Source organism: Nerophis lumbriciformis, linkage group LG22 (genome assembly GCF_033978685.3).
Source record: "Nerophis lumbriciformis linkage group LG22, RoL_Nlum_v2.1, whole genome shotgun sequence".
In the NCBI taxonomy this organism is placed as follows: Eukaryota; Metazoa; Chordata; class Actinopteri; order Syngnathiformes; family Syngnathidae; genus Nerophis; species Nerophis lumbriciformis.
In genome coordinates this window covers 4290343-4308424 of record NC_084569.2, presented here as the reverse complement: position 1 = coordinate 4308424, position 18082 = coordinate 4290343, and the positions used below count along the sequence as shown (strand labels likewise).

Here is an 18082-nt window from a genome sequence, read left to right as displayed (position 1 = left end):
TTAAAAAACAAAACTCAGTTGACAGTAAAAAGTTGTTGTCGCAATTGTTGGATATGACTTTAAAGCATAACCAAGCATGCATCAATATAGCTCTTGTCTCAAAGTAGGTGTACTGTCACCACCTGTCACATCACACAATGACTTATTTGGACTTTTTTGCTGTTTTCCTGTGTTTTAGTTCTTGTCTTGCACTCCTATTTTGGTGGCTTTTTCTCTTTTTTTGGTATTTTCCTGTAGCAGTTTCATGTCTTCCTTTGAGCGATATTTCCCGCATCTACTTTGTTTTAGCAATCAAGAATATTTCAGTTGTTTTTATCCTTCTTTGTGGGGACATTGTTGATTGTCATGTCATGCTTTGTGGACGCCGTCTTTGCTCCACAGTAAGTCTTTGCTGTCGTCCAGCATTCAGTTTTTGTTTACTTTGTAGCCAGTTCAGTTTTAGTTTCGTTCTGCATAGCCTTCCCTAAGCTTCAATGCCTTTTTTTTTTAGCGGCACTCACCTCTTGTTTATTTTTGGTTTGAGCATTTACACCTTTTTACCTGCACACTGCCTCCCACTGTTTCCGACATCTACAAAGCAATTAGCTACCTGCTGCCACCTACTGATATGGACGAGTATTACACGGTTACTCTGCCGAGCTCTGGACAGCACCGACCATACTTGCCAACCCTCCCGGATTTTCCGGGAGACTCCCGAAATTCAGCGCCTCTCCCGAAAACCTCCCGGGACAAATTTTCTCCCGAAAATCTCCCGAAATTCAGGCGTAATGTGTCACATTTTTGTGTTGATTTATTTATTTTGTTTTGTGGTTTGAATTCGTTTTTGGAGCTGTCATTACTCATTTATCAGTATTCACATTGGTCAGTAGGGGGCAGTAGGGCGTTTCTTCCCAATTGAACGCTATCACCTGCAGACCGGAAGTGTCTTGTCATTCTGATGAGCGCGACCAGTCTGTGAACAATTGAAACGTCCTGTGTGCTTTTTCCTCCTGTATAACAGGTTAGTTTTGGTGAATCAACTCACTGACTAATATCCATGTGATCTTTATAAGTTTAAGTACACATTCTGATGGCGGAGCCTAACTCTAAAGTGTTTGCGAGTTGTAGTTTGTATTTGTGAATGAATCCAGTGCACAGCTGCAGTAATCAATACAAAAAGGCGACGTGAGTGCGCAATGTTTATATAGGAACTTCTGATCCTGATTCAGACTCCCAAATTAGAGCTCCCGTTTTCTTATTGATTTTAAAATGTATATTTGTATAATGTGTGTGTTCTGAAATAGTGACAGAGAATAGAACAAGGATGGACAATTCAACCCTTAACTCAACAATGAGTAGATGAGTGTTATGTGTGTGTATATGTGTAAATAAATGAACACTGAAATTCAAGTATTTCTTTTACTTTTATATATATATATATGTGTCTGTGTAATAAAATATATATATATTGCTAGAATTCACTGAAAGTCAAGTATTTCTTATATATATATCTTAACCACGCCCCCCACCCCACCCCCGACCACGTCCCCCACCCCCCACCTCCCGAAATCGGAAGTCTCAAGGTTGGCAAGTATGGCACCGACACTCAACAACAACACATCATTTGCAGACTATAATTACTGGTTTGCAAAACATATTTTTAACCCAAATAGGTGAAATGAGATCATCTCCCACGGCACACCAGACTGTATTTTAGTGACACAGTGGTTGAAAAGAGTAGGGTTCCACCTCGGTCCACACTCCACGTCAGTAGGTGGCGCTAATGCACACCACAAGGTTGCTTGTCAACCGCCGTTAAAGAAAAAAAGAAGAAGTAGAAGAACAATAACATCGCCCCCTCTGGTGGCCGCCGTCACTGCATGTCCTGCCGCTCTGTTGTTGTTTTATTTCATTTTTTTTTAACGAAAATAACACTTAACCAAAATCAACCGCTGGGATTTTATCATGCACTTTATGTTCCAAAACAACTGACTGCGTGATAAATGTTTACAGCGAGCGCCGCCGTTTGAAACGAGGGAGAGCTGCTTGGAGTTAGCATACGACGCTAGTTAGCTTAGCGAGCTAGCTTCCCGCTGCTTTTGTTCATTTTTAGAAAAATGTCCCCTATTTATTTATCAAGATGCGTTTCAAGACAGTTCGTTTAGGTGTTTCTGACCGTGGCACACAGTGAGGTAAGTACTGATCTTTATACTTTGTGCTTCTGGTTTTTAATAATGGAATGCGGTCTTTGTTGGGACAAATAGACGAAGTAAATATTGAAAGGGTCAAAGAAAATAAATTTTTGGGTGTAATAAAAGATGATAAAATTAACTGGTGATCTCATATAAAAAAATATACAACATAAGGTGGCAAGAAACATTTCAATAATGAATAAAGCAAAATACGTCCTAGGCCAAAAAAATCACTTCATATTCTCTACTGCTCACTAGTGTTACATGTCTGAGTTATTGTGTAGAAATATGGGGAAATAACTATAAATGTACACATAATTCACTTTGATTATGACTTTTTTTTCCTTTCTTTTTTTTTTTTTATAAACAACGGGAAAAAAATAGATTTTATGGTTAAAAAACTGGCAGCTCAGTTTCCAGAATTTTACCATAATATTACGTTAGTTTTTACGTTCTATTACGTTAGTTTTTACGTTCACGGTAATATTCATTAAATATTACGGTGAAGGTAACAGTATCGCATTTTTTCCCGGTAAAAACCATACTTGCCAACCTTGAGACCTCCGATTTCGGGAGGTGGGGGGTGGGGGGCGTGGTCGAGACGGGGGCGTGGTTGAGGGGAGGGGGCGTGGTTAAGAGGGGAGGAGTATATTGACAGCTAGAATTCACCAAGTCAAGTATTTCATACAAATATATATATATATATATATATATATATATATATATATATATATATATATATAAACCAGCCAAAAAAGAACAGAAAACGAAACGACATCATCTGGTACAACCCCCCATACAGCAAAAACGTCTCAACTAACATTGGACACAAATTCCTCAATCTGATTGACAAACACTTTCCCAAAGACAACACCCTAAGAAAAGTATTCAACAAGAACAACATTAAATTGAGCTACAGCTGCATGAACAATATACGACAAATCATCTCAAACCACAACAAAACAATTGCAAATGAGCCGTCGGCCCCCAGACAGAGCGACTCCAAAACCAACAAAGGCTGTAACTGTCGAAAGAAACCTGATTGCCTTCTCAACGGGGGGTGCTTACAAACACCAGTTGTCTACCAATCTAAGGTAATACGCAAGGACATTAACACATCCGACACATATGTAGGATTAACCGAGGGAGAATTCAAAACCAGATGGAACAATCACAAGGCTTCTTTCAGGAACAAAAACCTGCGAAATACCACAGAACTCAGCAAACACATTTGGGACCTCAAAGACAATAATGTTGAATATTCAATAACATGGCAAATTCTTGCATCCAGCACACCTTACAATAGTGGTAATAAAAGATGCAACCTATGCTTGAAAGAGAAACTGTTTATTATTTACCGTCCAGACCTGTCATCCCTCAACAAGCGCAGCGAAATTGTAACAGCATGCCGCCATAGACGGAAACACCTCCTAGGTAACACATGAGCCAATCACCACGCCCCTACGCCAGCCTGTACCCACCCACTCTGTGCCCTATATAAACCATGGTATGCGAATGCTCCCATTAAAATCTCCTGATGATTGAGGGTACCCCCCCTCATGAAACAGGCCTGTAGAGATGAAATAGTCTTGTGATTTTTTTCCCACACATACATATATATATATATATATATATATATATATATATATATATATATATATATATATATATATATATATATATACATCCTGAAAGTATGCAAACAAAACTGTGTTTAGATAGTTGATACTTCAAACTTGCATAAATAAATCTTAAGGAATATAACATAACTTGGCTTCTGAGAGCTTCAAAATGTAATTAATAAAATGCTAAAGTGGTTGATAAACAAGTAATTATTTTAATAATTAAATATGGTCATTTTAAATGAATTATTATGATCATTTAAAATTAATGATTTCAAATATGTTTATTTTAATGTATAAATCTATGGCTGGATGTAATAAGGAGTCAGAAAAAATAAATACAATTACAATTAATTTTTATGTTTTTAGCAAAATATAGTACCGTATTTTCCGCACCATAAGGCGCCCTGGGTTATAAGCCGCGCCTTCAATGAACGGCATATTTCAAAACTTTGTCCACCTATAAGCCGCCCCGTGTTGTAAGCCGCATCTAACTGCGCTAAAGGAATGTCAAAAAAACAGTCAGATAGGTCAGTCAAACTTTAATAATATATTAAAAACCAGCGTGATGTGGGCGCGCATGGAGTCGTATATCAACATGGACAGAGCTGCTGAAAAAAGCCACCCGGCCTCTTCGCGTAAACTTAAACTTACCTTAACCACTCGCTCATCTTTTCTTCATCCATCCCTTCGAGTTAGCTTTTATGATGACGCCGGCTGGAAAGGTCTCTTTTGGCAAGGTCTTCCTTTTGAATATCACCATGGGTGGAAGTTTCTGGCCATTAGCATGGCAAGCTAGAACCACAGTGAAGGATGACTTCTCATTCCCTGTGGTGCGAATATTCACCGTACGTGCTCCCGTTGTATCCACAGTGCGGTTCACAGGAATATCAGTTGCTGTGAAATAGTAATCCGTGTGCGGATGGAGAGATTGCGTCTTTTCATGAACCGGATCCCTGTCACTTGGTAGGAGCCATTTTGTGGTCTTTACAGATGTAAACACACAAAGGAAATGAAACGTACGGTATATCCGCGCGCTTTTTCTTCTTCTACGCGGGCGGGTGGTTGCTTACAGTAGAAGAAGAAGCGCTTCCTGTTCTATGGGGGCGGGTGCTTACCTTGGCGGTTGCTTGCGTAGAAGAAGAAGCGCTTCCTGTTCTACCGGGAAAAAAGATGGCGGCTGTTTACCGAAGTTGCGAGACCGAAACTTTATGAAAATGAATCTTAATATTTATCCATATATAAAGCGCACCGGGTTATAAGGCGCACTGTCAGCTTTTGAGAAAATTTGTGGTTTTTAGGTGCGCCTTATAGTGCGGAAAATACGGTAGTAGTATTTTATTTTTATTTTTTTAAGGCCCCATTTAATGCCCTTTTAGCCTTCATTTTAGTACCGTTATTGCACTGGAGAATAATACGATAGTAACGGCGTTACAGTAACGCGTTACTTTGTAACGCGTTAGTCCCAACACTGAAGGTAACAGTGTCGCAGTTTTTTTTTTCGGTAAAAACTGGCAGCAAAATGCAGTGTTTTTTTTATTTTTATTGTACATGTTTACGGTAAAATTATTAACTGTAGATTTTACGGTGTATTTCTGTACGTGGCAAAATGGTACCACATTTTTTTGCAGTAGAAAATTGGCAGCTCAGTTGCCAGACTTCTACTGTAAAAGTTAGTTGTTTTTTTTTTACTGTAAATTAGGGGTGTAACGGTACACAAAAATCTCGGTTCGGCACGTACCTCAGTTTAGAGCAGTGGTTCTCAACCTTTTTTCAGTGATGTACCCCCCTGTGAAAATGTTTTTAATTCAAGTACCCCCTAATCAGAGCAAAGCATTTTTGGTTGAAAAGAAGAGATAAAGGAGTAAAATACAGCACTATGTCATCAGTTTCTGATTTATTAAATTGTATAACAGTGCAAAATATTGCTCATTTGTAGTGGTCTTTCTGGAACTATTTGGAAAAAAATATACAAAAATAATTAAAAACTTGTTGAAAAATAAACAAGCGATTCAATTATAAATAAAGATTTCTACACATTTAAGAAATCATCAACTTAAAGTGCCCTCTTTGGGGATTGTAATAGAGATCCATCTGGATTCATGAACTTAATTCTAAACATTTCTTCACAAAAAAAGAAATCTTTAACATCAATATTTATGGAACATGTCCACAAAAACTCTCGCTGAATATTGCATTGTTGCATTGTAATGAATGGAATAGCCTACTTGATTTGATGTTCAGTTTATGAACTTACAGTCATATTTTGTTGAAGTATTATTCAATAAATATATTTATAAAGGATTTTTTGAATCTTTGCTATTTTTAGAATATTTAAAAAAAATCTCACTTACCCCTTGGCATACCTTCAAGTACCCCCAGGGGTACGCGTACCCCCATTTGAGAACCACTGGTTTAGAGGCCACGGTTCGGTTCATTTTCGGTACAGTAAGAAAACAACAAAATATACATTTTTGGGTTATTTATTTACCAAATTTGCAAAATCTTCCACCAAAAATATTTTTCTTAGTGGAATATTTGATGTGAAGTAATGGGAACCTTGGATAGGTCAATAATTCATAATAACATTGATTTTGATTCAATATTATGTTTTGAGCAATGACGGTTTGAAAGAAAAAAAAACAGCTTTGTTTTATTAGTCAACATTGCAACTTTTTCCAAATAACATTTAACCTTTAAGCTTTTTTTATTTAACTTTTGTTATGTTTTTGTTTATTTTAATAGTATTTTTAGAATGTGCCGCGGGCCTTTAAAACATTAGTTGTGGGCCGCAAACCCACACTTTTGACACCCCTGCTATAGATAATAAAAAATTAAATGTGATAAATCTATGGATAAAAAGCAGAGCCTGGCGAAGCATGCGCGTTTATCATAACTCTCTCTCTCTCTCTCTGTCTCTGCCCCTCCCTCACCAATGCTGCTGTTTGTTTTGTTTTTAACCCCTTCTTAACCCTGAACGTACATTGAAAATACACGCAACCCGAACTCAAAATGCCGGACATTTGAGGCATTTAAGAAACTCCGCCCTGACAGCTCCGCAAAAAAGGACATGTCCGGTGAAAAGAGGACGTATGGTCAGTCTATCCTAGCCCGTTAGCTGCTAGCAGGCTGTGTGTTGTGCCTCGGTGTGCATTGTTTACACAACGTGCGTTACGCTACTTAATATGTTCGTGTGGAAACTCGTTCGGTACACCTCCGAACCGAACCGAAACGTTTCAATGCAAATACACGTACCGTTACACCCCTACTGTAAATAGAAAACTGCTTTTTTGCGGTGGAATTTTCGCAACTGAGATGCCATTTTTTTGAACGGCTGTTGATTCTCTGTACAGAGTGAAATAAATTAAAAATGAGTGCTGCAGAGATCGAAGAAATAGTGGATAAAATAGGAAAAGTCACTTCCACAGTATGCCACTTTAAAACATTTTTTTTAAAACGAAGCCACGCTCATCTTTTATCAACACACGTCCGTTCCTTATTCGGATGTACGGAAACAACAGGTAGGAACTACAGTACAGGACCGTATAACTGAAATAAATCACACAGGCGCAGTTAGGAGAGTGGCCGTGCCAGCAACCTGAGGGTTCCTGGTTCAATCCCCACCTACTACCAACCTTGTCACGTCCGTTGTGTCCTTGAGCAAGACACTTCACCCTTGCTCCTGATGGGTGGTGGTTAGGGCCTTGCATGGCAGGTCCCGCCATCAGTGTGTGAATGTGTGTGTGAATGGGTGAATGTGGAAATAGTGTCAAAGCGCTTTGAGTACCTTGAAGGTAGAAAAGCGCTATACAAGTATAACACATTTACCATTTACATTTACTAACTGTGTTACAAAAAAGACAAATTAGATAAATACATAATGTTAGATATAGAAAACATACTAACACTTTATTAATTGAGTTAAAAATATTGACGTTTGATGATTTGGTAAAATTGCAAATAGCTAAAATTATATATAAAGCAAAGTATAACCTGCTAACCAAGAATGTACAACAATTCTTCTCAACTAAAGAGAATAAATATAATCTTAAAGGAAAATATGGTAAATGTGTTATACTTGTATAGCGCTTTTCTACCTTCAAGGTACTCAAAGCGCTTTGACACTATTTCCACATTCACACACACATTCACACTGATGGCGAGAGCTGCCATGCAAGGCCCTAACCACCACCCATCAGGAGCAAGGGTGAAGTGTCTTGCTCAAGGACACAACGGACGTGACTTGGTTGGTTGAAGCTGGGGATCGAACCAGGAACCCTCAGGTTGCTGGCACGGCCACTCTCCCAACGACGCCACGCCCTCCCCCAAGGATCTAAATTAAATCTAATTTAAAACATTGGTATGCTCGTATAACACTTACAACCTTTAGTATATCTGTATGTGGAATTCAATTATGGAATGGATTAAGTAAAGAAGTTAAACATTGTACTGATATGATCCAGTTTAAGAGGTTGTTCAAATTAATAGTGCTTACAAAGAATAATAATTATGAGAAACACTGTCAACCTTATTGAAAATGGGATATTCTTCATCTCAGTCATCTCATGACTGATTTAATTATGTAGTACAAAAACTGCTGTATTACTCATTCACGGATGTCATCGTGCTACAAAAAGAAGTCGGTAATTGAACGTATGTATTTGTAAACGCTCTGAAGTGGGAAAGGGGTAGGATTAAATGAGCTTTGCGTCTTCCTACTCCTTTTCGGACATGATGTAAAGGGAAATGATATGAAATTGTGTGATGTATTACACTGTAAGGGTGTTCGTGTTCGAAATAAGCTAAAGAAATAAGTACTCATGCTTGCAGTAATACCGTCTATGCCAGGGGTGCTCACACTTTTTCTGCAGGCGAGCTACTTTTCAATTGATCAAGTCGTGGGGATCTACCTCATTCATATATATAATTTATATTTACTTATTTATGAAACATATGTTTTTGTTAACAAGTTAAAGGTGTTTAATGATAATGCAAGCATGTTTAACACATATAGTTAATATTGTTAAAAAATTAATGGTGTTTAATGATAATGAAAGTATGTTTAATACATATAGTTAATATTGTTAACAAGTTAAAGGTGTTTAATGATAATGCAAGCATGTTTAACACATATAGTTAATATTGTTAACAAGTTAAAGGTGTTTAAAGATAATGCAAGCATGTTTAACACATATAGTTAATATTGTTAACAAGTTAAAGGTGTTTAAAGATAATACAAGCATGTTTAACACATATAGTTAATATTGTTAACAAGTTAAAGGTGGTTAAAGATAATACAAGCATGTTTAACACATATAGTTAATATTGTTAATAAGTTAAAGGTGTTTAAAGATAATACAAGCATGTTTAATACATATAGTTAATATTGTTAACAAGTTAAAGGTGTTTAATGATAATACAAGCATGTTTAACACATATAGTTAATATTGTTAACAAGTTAAAGGTGTTTAAAGATAATACAAGCATGTTTAACACATAGTTAATATTGTTAATAAGTTAAAGGTGTTTAAAGATAATACAAGCATGTTTAACACATATAGTTAATATTGTTAATACGTTAAAGGTGTTTAAAGATAATACAAGCATGTTTAATACATATAGTTAATATTGTTAACAAGTTAAAGGTGTTTAAAGATAATGCAAGCATGTTTAACACATATAGTTAATATTGTTAAGTTAAAGGTGTTTAAAGATAATGCAAGCATGTTTAACACATATAGTTAATATTGTTAACAACTTAAAGGTGGTTAAAGATAATACAAGCATGTTTAACACATATAGTTAATATTGTTAACAAGTTAAAGGTGGTTAAAGATAATACAAGCATGTTTAATACATATAGATTCCTTTCTTTCATGAAGACAAGAATATAAGTTGGTGTATTACCTGATTGTGATGACTTGCATTGATTGGAATCAGACAGTGGTGCCTATAAAGTCCGCATTTTCGAATGGAGGAGAAAAAAAGTCCTCCTTTCTGTCCAATACCACATGAAAGTGGCTGGTTTTTGTCATCTTATTTGTCCAGCTTCCGTACTCCTTTGTATACACTTTACAAGAAATGCATTGTCGGCAAACTCCGTAGCTTGCTAGCTTGTGCACGCCAGCTTTCTGAGACTCTTATTTTGTTAGCGCAACTGTGCAACTGTGCAGTCGGTCTTTGGAGTTTTGACGACAGGTACGGCGCCAGAGTCTGTTGAAATAAAGTGTTTCTCGCCTTCCAGTCGGTAATTTTAATGAGCTGGCAGCAGCCAGCGTCATCTCAGAAGACCCTCGGGTGCCGTGAATGTCAATCAAGTGACGAAAGTGACGTCATTTTTAGGACTATTTTTTTAATGCCTGGCTGGTGATCGACTGACACACCCTCCGAGATCGACCGGTAGATCGCGATCGACGTAATGAGCACCCCTGGTCTATGCCAATTGTAGCTCACATTCTTTACATGCTTTTTATTATATACACGTGATTCCATATAAATTAGCATTTCAAAGTTTATTGTGGTGTCTTCAGCATGATTGTGCCTTCTCCTCCTTGCAGACAAGAATGAACCAGCACGGTGCCGGCCTGCAGCACCAGCAGTCAGCGTGCAAGAGATGGAGCGAGGACGCTGAACAAAATGACAGGGAACATAAATCCTTCAAAGCAAACCACCGCCATCACCAGTCCGGGCCATCAGCTCAGCAAGCGAGCTCCCAGGCTTTGAGCACCAGGAGGGAGCTCTACCAAAGAGACTTCCCGCTGTACAGGCAGCCTGTCGAAGTAGGTTCCTTTTCCCTGGACTCTCAGCGTAGATTCTTCAACGACAGCAGGCAGATGAGATACTATGTAGAACCTGAGAAAGGTCCACATTTTGATTTGAAAGATGGATACAAAGACCGCTTTATACAGAGGGACGAGCGTGTGAAGGAAAAGCTGGATCACATCCTTCGGTGGATTTTGGCCAACAGATCCAAAGTGGCACGGAGGACAGATTCCTCGCATTCATCGTAAGATTTATCCACCTCCATAGAGCCAACACTGTTACACTTTCCACTTGGACGTGGCCGTCAATGCCTCTTCCTGTGCTCTCTCCTCAGAGCTTTAGATGTCGACTTTGTGACATGGCGTGGCCATTTGACCAAACTGCTGACCACACCGTACGAAACACGAGAGGGCTGGTTGCTGGCCGTCACAAAGTTCAAAGGAACACATTACATCAGTGAAGTGGAGACGGAAGCGGCTCGCAGGGATCAGGAGAACCGTACCGAGCGGCATAAGGCGATGATGTACTGGGGGTACAAGTTTGAGCAGTACACATGCTCAGGTAGGAGGGTCTATTTGATCATTACATATAAAGAGGCTTTGCTACACACCTTAAAATACAGCTCTGCTAATTATCCATAACAGCTACAGACTAGGGCAGGGGTCGGCAACCCTAAATGTTGAAAGAGCCATATTGGACCAAAAATACAAAAACACATTTGTCTGGAGCCGCAAAAAATTAAGAGCCATATTACATACAGATAGTGTGTCATGAGATGTACATTGAATTAAGAGGACTTAAAGGAAACCAAATGACCTCAAATGTAGCTACAAATGAGGCATAATGATGCAATATGTACATATCGCCAGCCTAAATAGCATGTTAGCATCGATTAGCTCACAGTCATGCAGTGACCAAATATGTCTGATTAGCACTCTACACATGTCAATAACATCGACAAAACTCACCTTTGTGCATTCATGCACAAAGTTAAACGTTTGGTGGACAAAATGAGACAGAAAAAGGATAAAACACGTCCTAGGAAGTCGGAGAAAGTTATATATGTAAACAAACTAAGGTGAGTTCAAGGACCGCCAAAATTAGTAGGACAAAACGGCGCTTGCCAAATACTCGAATCAGTGAAGCATGTTTAATATAAACTGTGTATTATAACAATTAGGGAGGTTTGTGTCATGTATGTCCTCCTACAGAAAACATACTAAAACAAAAAATATTTTTTTCCCCCTCATCTTTTTCCATTTTTCATACATTTTTTAAAAAGCTCCAGAGAGCCACTAGGGCGGCGCTAAAGAGCCACATGCGGCTCTAGAGCCGCGGGTTGCCGACCCCCGGACTAGGGAGTTGTATCTTTATTTTGTTGTTTGTCAAGCAAATATGGTTAACTAGAGTGATGCTGCTGTCAAAACATAAGTGTCATTTTAGCATTGTAGGTCACGTGTTGTATGGAATATCCATCCATCCATCCATTTTCTACCGCTTGTCCCTCTCGGGGTCGTGGGGGTGGCTGGATCCTATCCCAGCTGCATTCGGGCGTAAGGCGGGTTAACACCCTGGACTAGTGTTGTATCGAAACCAATATTTTGGTACCGGTACCAAAATTATTTAGATACTTTTCGGTACTTCGGCACCACAAAAAATTGCATTATTGGCTTTATTTTAACAAAAAAATCTTAGGGTACATTAAATATATCTATCTATCTATCTATCTATCTATTGTTGCGTTTTGGACCAGTTGTTCCTCCCAGGGAATTCAAGTCACAATTCGCTCCCAAGTTCTTTCCGACACTTAAAGCTGAGTTGAAAAACCACCAGAGACAGAATAGGTATTTTGTTGTATATTCTCAAAGCTTTGCCAATATACATTGATTGAGACCAGTCCAACCATAGAACATTCTATTGCGCCTCCCAAAATGGTCTGTCTTCCCGATCCCACCACCCTCTCTCTCGTCCCATCTCTGTAGACAAAACAAATGCTAGTCAAAACACATTCCAAAGAACTCAAGGTTAACACACACTATACTTGCTGACAGAGCATCAAGAGAAGAAATGGAAAACACGAGCTGTTTTCAAATATGACAAAGAAATGGAAGAAGTACAACTTAAATTAGGATATATGTAAATATCTGCCTCCGACACTATCTATCTATCTATCTATATATATGTATATGTATATATATATTTATATATATATATTTATTAGGGGTGTGGGGAAAAATCGATTCGAATTCGAATCGCGATTCTCATGTGCGATTCAGAATCGATTCTCATTTAAAAAAAAAAATATTTTTATTTATTTATTAATTTCCAAAAAAAAAAGTTTTTTAATTAAAAAAAAATAATTAATCAATCCAACAAAACAATACACAGCAATACCATAACGATGCAATCCAATTCCAAAACCAAACCCGACCCAGCAACACAATAACGCAATAAACAGAGCAATTGAGAGGAGACCCAAACACGACACAGAACAAACCAAAAGTAGTGAAACAAAAATTAATATTATCAACAACAGTATCAATATTAGTTACAATTTCAACATAGCAGTGATTAAAAATCCCTCATTGACATTACCATTAGACATTTATAAAAATGAAAAAAGAACAATAGTGTCACAGTGGCTTACACATGCATCGCATCTTATAAGCTTGACAACACACTGTGTCCAATATTTTCACAAAGATAAAATAATTTTAATAAAATCCTATTTTTGGTTAATTTAATAGTTAAAACAAATGTACATCATTGCAATCAGTTGATAAAACATTGTCCTTTACAATTATAAAAGCTTTTTACAAAAATCTACTACTCTGCTTGCATGTCAGCAGACTGGGGTAGATCCTGCTGAAATCCTATGTATTGAATGAATAGAAAATCCTTTTGAATCGAGAAAAAAATCGTTTTTGAATCGAGAATCGTGTTGAATTGGAAAAAAAAAGGATTTTGAATCGAATCGTGACCCCAAGAATCGATATTGAATCGAATCATGGGACACACAAAGATTCACAGCCCATATATATATCCATCCATCTATTTTCTACCGCTTATTCCCTTTGGGGTCGCGGGGGGGCGCTCGAGCCTATCTCAGCTACATATATATATATATATATATATATATATATATATATATCGTATTTTCGGAGTATAAGTCGCACCGGAGTATAAGTCGCACCTGCCGAAAATGCATAATAAAGAAAGAAAAAAACATATATAAGTTGCACTGGAGCCCGGCCAAACTATGAAAAAAACTGCGACTTATAGTCCGAAAAATACGGTATGTATATATATATGTATATATATATATATATATACATATAATTCTTATTGCAAGTTTGTCCTTAAATAAAATGGTGAACATAGTAGAAGTAAGTAAACAAACAAAGGCTCCTAATTAGTCTGCTGACATATGCAGTAACATATTGTGTCATTTATCATTCTGTTTTTTTGTCAACATTATGAGGGACAAATTGTAAAAATGGCGGACCGGCACTTTTCAGAGGCGGTATAGTACCGAATATGATTCATTAGTATCGCGGTACTATACTAATACTAGTATAACCCTACCCTGGACAAGTCGCCACCTCGTCACAGGGCCGACAGATAAACAGACAACATTCAAATTCACACACTCGGGCCAATTTAGTGTTAAAGTTCAAGTTAAAGTACCACTTATATTCACACACACACACACACACCCTCTGCATTTGACCCACGGGAGGTGAGGGGAGCAGTGAGCAGCAGCGGTGGCTGTGCTCGGGAATCATTTTGGTGATTTAACCCCCAATTCCAACCCTTGAAGCTGGGTGCCATTTTTATAGTCTTTGGTATGACTCGGCCGGGGTTTGAACTCACGACCTACCCATCTCAGGGCGGACACTCTAGCCACTAGGCCACTGAGCAGTTTTGAATCAATCAACTTATCCCCAGGTGCATGTCTTTGGAGGTGGGAGGAAGCCGGAGTTGTATGTAATATATGACATCTATTACATTGAACAACTGCAGAATGTATAAGTAAAAAAAATAGTGCTTCATGGAGTCACACTCTGTCAGAGGCAGGCAAGGACAAACAGTTCATTGGCGTTTAAACTACGGATACACAAAATGGAGTATTCCTTGTAGGGTTTCACAAAAACACTTTTAAACTGTCTAAATTCCAGCATTAAGGCTGACAACACAATACCAACACGCTATTGTGGGGTGGATGAGATCCGCCCGGAGTTCCTTAAGGCTCTGGATGTTGTGGGGCTGTCTTGGTTGACAAGACTCTGCAACATTGCGTGGACATCGGGGGCGGTACCTCTGGATTGGCAGACCGGGGTGGTGGTTCCTCTCTTTAAGAAGGGGAACCGGAGGGTGTGTTCCAACTATCGTGGGATCACACTCCTCAGCCTGCCCGGTAAGGTCTATTCAGGTGTACTGGAGAGGAGGCTACGCCGGATAGTCGAACCTCGGATTCAGGAGGAACAGTGTGGTTTTCGTCCTGGTCGTGGAACTGTGGACCAGCTCTATACTCTCGGCAGGGTCCTTGAGGGTGCATGGGAGTTTGCCCAACCAGTCTACATGTGCTTTGTGGACTTGGAGAAGGCATTCGACCGTGTACCCCGGGAAGTCCTGTGGGGAGTGCTCAGAGAGTATGGGGTAACGGACTGTCTGATTGTGGCGATCCGCTCCCTGTATGATCAGTGTCAGAGCTTGGTCCGCATTGCCGGCAGTAAGTCGGACACGTTTCCAGTGAGGGTTGGACTCCGCCAAGGCTGCCCTTTGTCACCGATTCTGTTCATAAACTTTATGGACAGACTTTCTAGGTGCAGTCAGGGCGTTGAGGGGATCTGGTTTGGTGGCTGCAGGATTAGGTCACTGCTATTTGCAGATGATGTGGTCCTGATGGCTTCCTCCGGCCAAGATCTTCAGCTCTCACTGGATCGGTTTGCAGCCGAGTGTGAAGCGACTGGGATGAGAATCGGCACCTCCAAGTCCGAGTCCATGGTTCTCGCCCGGGAAAGGGTGGAGTGTCATCTCCGGGTTAGGGAAGAGATCTTGCCCCAAGTAGAGGAGTTCAAGTACCTCGGTGTCTTGTTCACGAGTGAGGGAAGAGTGGATGGTGAGATCGACAGGCGGATCGGTTCGGCGTCTTCAGTAATGCGGACGCTGTATCGATTTGTTGTGGTGAAGAAGGAGCTGAGCTGGAAGGCAAAGCTCTCAATTTACCGGTCGATTTACGTTCCCATCCTCACCTATGGTCATGAGCTTTTGGGTTATGACCGAAAGGACAAGATCACGGGTACAAGCGGCCCAAATGAGTTTCCTTCGCCGGGTGGCGGGGCTCTCTCTTTGAGATAGGGTTAGAAGCTCTGTCATCCAAGAGGAACTCAAAGTAAAGCCACTGCTCCTCCACATGGAGAGGAGCCAGATGAGGTGGTTCGGGCATCTGGTCAGGATGCCACCCGAACGCCTCCCTCGGGAGGTGTTTCAGGTACGTCCAACCTGTAGGAGACCACAGGGAAGACCCAGGACACGTTGGGAAGACTATGTCTCCCGGCTGGCCTGGGAACGCCTCGGGATCCTCAGGAGGAGCTGGACGAAGTGGCTGGGGAGAGGAAAGTCTGGGCTTCTCTGCGACCCGACCTCGGATAAGCGGAAGAAAATGGATGGATGGATGGATATCATGCGGGACCTTCAACAATAAACAGCCAAAAAACACTTTTAGATGCTCACTGAATTGATATTTGGGCAAATTGAGGTTGGGTTGTTTTCTAAATATAAATGTGCCATCCTCTAAAGATAAGGTCGACGGATCACCTGATCCGAGTGGCGTGGTCAACACAAACGAGGCCTTCTGCACCGTGGTCCAAACCCGCCTTTCAGATCACAGGCTCCTGTTCTCCGGTGAGGTGGACTGCCGGGTTAAAGACCCCGACTCTCCGTCTCCTCCCTCCTGCTACGTGGAACTGAAGACGTCCGCAGAGATCTGTACTCCCAAACAGCGCAGCAACTTCCACAGGTTTTATAAGCCGTGCATACCACTATTTATTTGTGTTTGGGTTGGGGTGCACCGCCACACATATATATATTTATAAGAAACACTGGATATTGTGCATAGTTCTTGAATTGAGCTTCTCCTGTGCGGTTTCCTCACCAGGTTCAAACTACTCAAGTGGTGGGCACAGTCCTTCCTCCCCGGAGTCCCCCGCATCGTCGCAGGCTTCCGGGATGACGAGGGGATTGTCGTGTCTGTGGAGACCTTTCAGCTCTCCAAGATTTCACAGCTAATCAAGGTAGAATTGTTGTTTAATGCCAACGCATCCATCCATTTTCTACGGATGTCAACGCAGAAACCATTTCCTCTTTTGAGCAGAAGGAGGACAAGTGTTGGAAGCCAACAGTCTGCATGAACTTCTGCAACGACTTCCTGTCTTTTGTCAAACGTGTCATCACTGAAGATGATCATCGGTGAGTTTTTTTTGAATTCTTAAAAAACAACTTTTAAGCCCTTTTCTGACAATTATTCTCTCTGGTGCAGTGTGGTGTATCTGTTCTCCTGGAACCCACGCTGCGACGTGACTTACTCTGTGCACAAGGACTCCTCCTACTCTTTCCTGCCTGACTGGTACATGAAGGACATGATCTGAAGATTCACACCATCAGTACTCATTTACCAATAAAAAGCAGGTATTCTGCTCGTTTGTCACATTATTTTCCAGATGCTGTTTAAGCCAAAGCCTAGATTTTGCTAACTCTCCAATGTGTTTTAAGAATTATATCCTGCCCACTTACAGATTTAATGACGTATACTATGTACTTACAGTCGTGGTCAAAAGTGTACATACACTTGTAAAGAACACATACCTGCCAACTACTCCGGTTTTCCCGTAATTAGTACGGTTTTCATCAACCTATTCCGGGTTACGGTTGCAGTGATAAAAAATACGGTTTTTCAGTACCGTATTTTCCGCACCATAAGGCGCCCTGGGTTATAAGCCGCGCCTTCAATGAACGGCATATTTCAAAACTTTGTCCACCTATAAGCCGCCCCGTGTTAAAAGCCGCATCTAACTGCGCTAAAGGAATGTCAAAAAAACAGTCAGATAGGTCAGTCAAACTTTAATAATATATTAAAAACCAGCGTGATGTGGGCGCGCATGGAGTCGTATATCAACATGGACGGAGCTGCGTGAAAAAAGCCACCCGGCCTCTTCGCGTAAACTTACCTTAACCACTCGCTCATCTTTTCTTCATCCATCCATCCTTTCGAGTTAGCTTTTATGATGACGCCGGCTGGAAAGGTCTCTTTTGGCAAGGTCTTCCTTTTGAATATCACTATGGGTGGAAGTTTCTGGCCATTAGCATGGCAAGCTAGAACCACAGTGAAGGATGACTTCTCATTCCCTGTGGTGCGAATATTCACCGTACGTGCTCCCGTTGTATCCACAGTGCGGTTCACAGGAATATCAAAAGTCAGTGGAACCTCGTCCATGTTGATAATGTTCTCTGGCCGGATCTTTTTTT

At 40.1% G+C, this 18082-nt stretch overlaps 1 protein-coding gene across 1 annotated transcript; it reads left to right on the top strand.

The window, feature by feature from the left end:
- The first annotated feature begins 1821 nt into the window (after positions 1 to 1821).
- dxo (decapping exoribonuclease) lies at positions 1822 to 17253 on the top strand. The gene is made up of 7 exons (XM_061974405.2): positions 1822 to 2171; positions 10351 to 10799; positions 10890 to 11116; positions 16358 to 16577; positions 16716 to 16851; positions 16932 to 17026; positions 17097 to 17253. The coding sequence occupies exons 2-7, from the start codon at positions 10357 to 10359 to the stop codon at positions 17203 to 17205; spliced, it is 1230 nt and encodes a 409-aa protein (XP_061830389.1). The 5' UTR covers positions 1822 to 2171; positions 10351 to 10356; the 3' UTR covers positions 17206 to 17253.
- Positions 17254 to 18082: the final 829 nt, after the last annotated feature.

What these genes read in the sequence shown, in the direction of transcription:
- dxo (XM_061974405.2), top strand. Translation starts at nt 10,357, where the DNA reads ATGAACCAGCACGGTGCCGGCCTGCAGCACCAGCAGTCAGCGTGCAAG. An exon ending in ACAGATTCCTCGCATTCATC is followed by an intron (nt 10,800 to 10,889) that starts GTAAGATTTATC and finishes CTCTCTCCTCAG; the next exon opens with AGCTTTAGATGTCGACTTTG. An exon ending in AGATTTCACAGCTAATCAAG is followed by an intron (nt 16,852 to 16,931) that starts GTAGAATTGTTG and finishes TCTTTTGAGCAG; the next exon opens with AAGGAGGACAAGTGTTGGAA.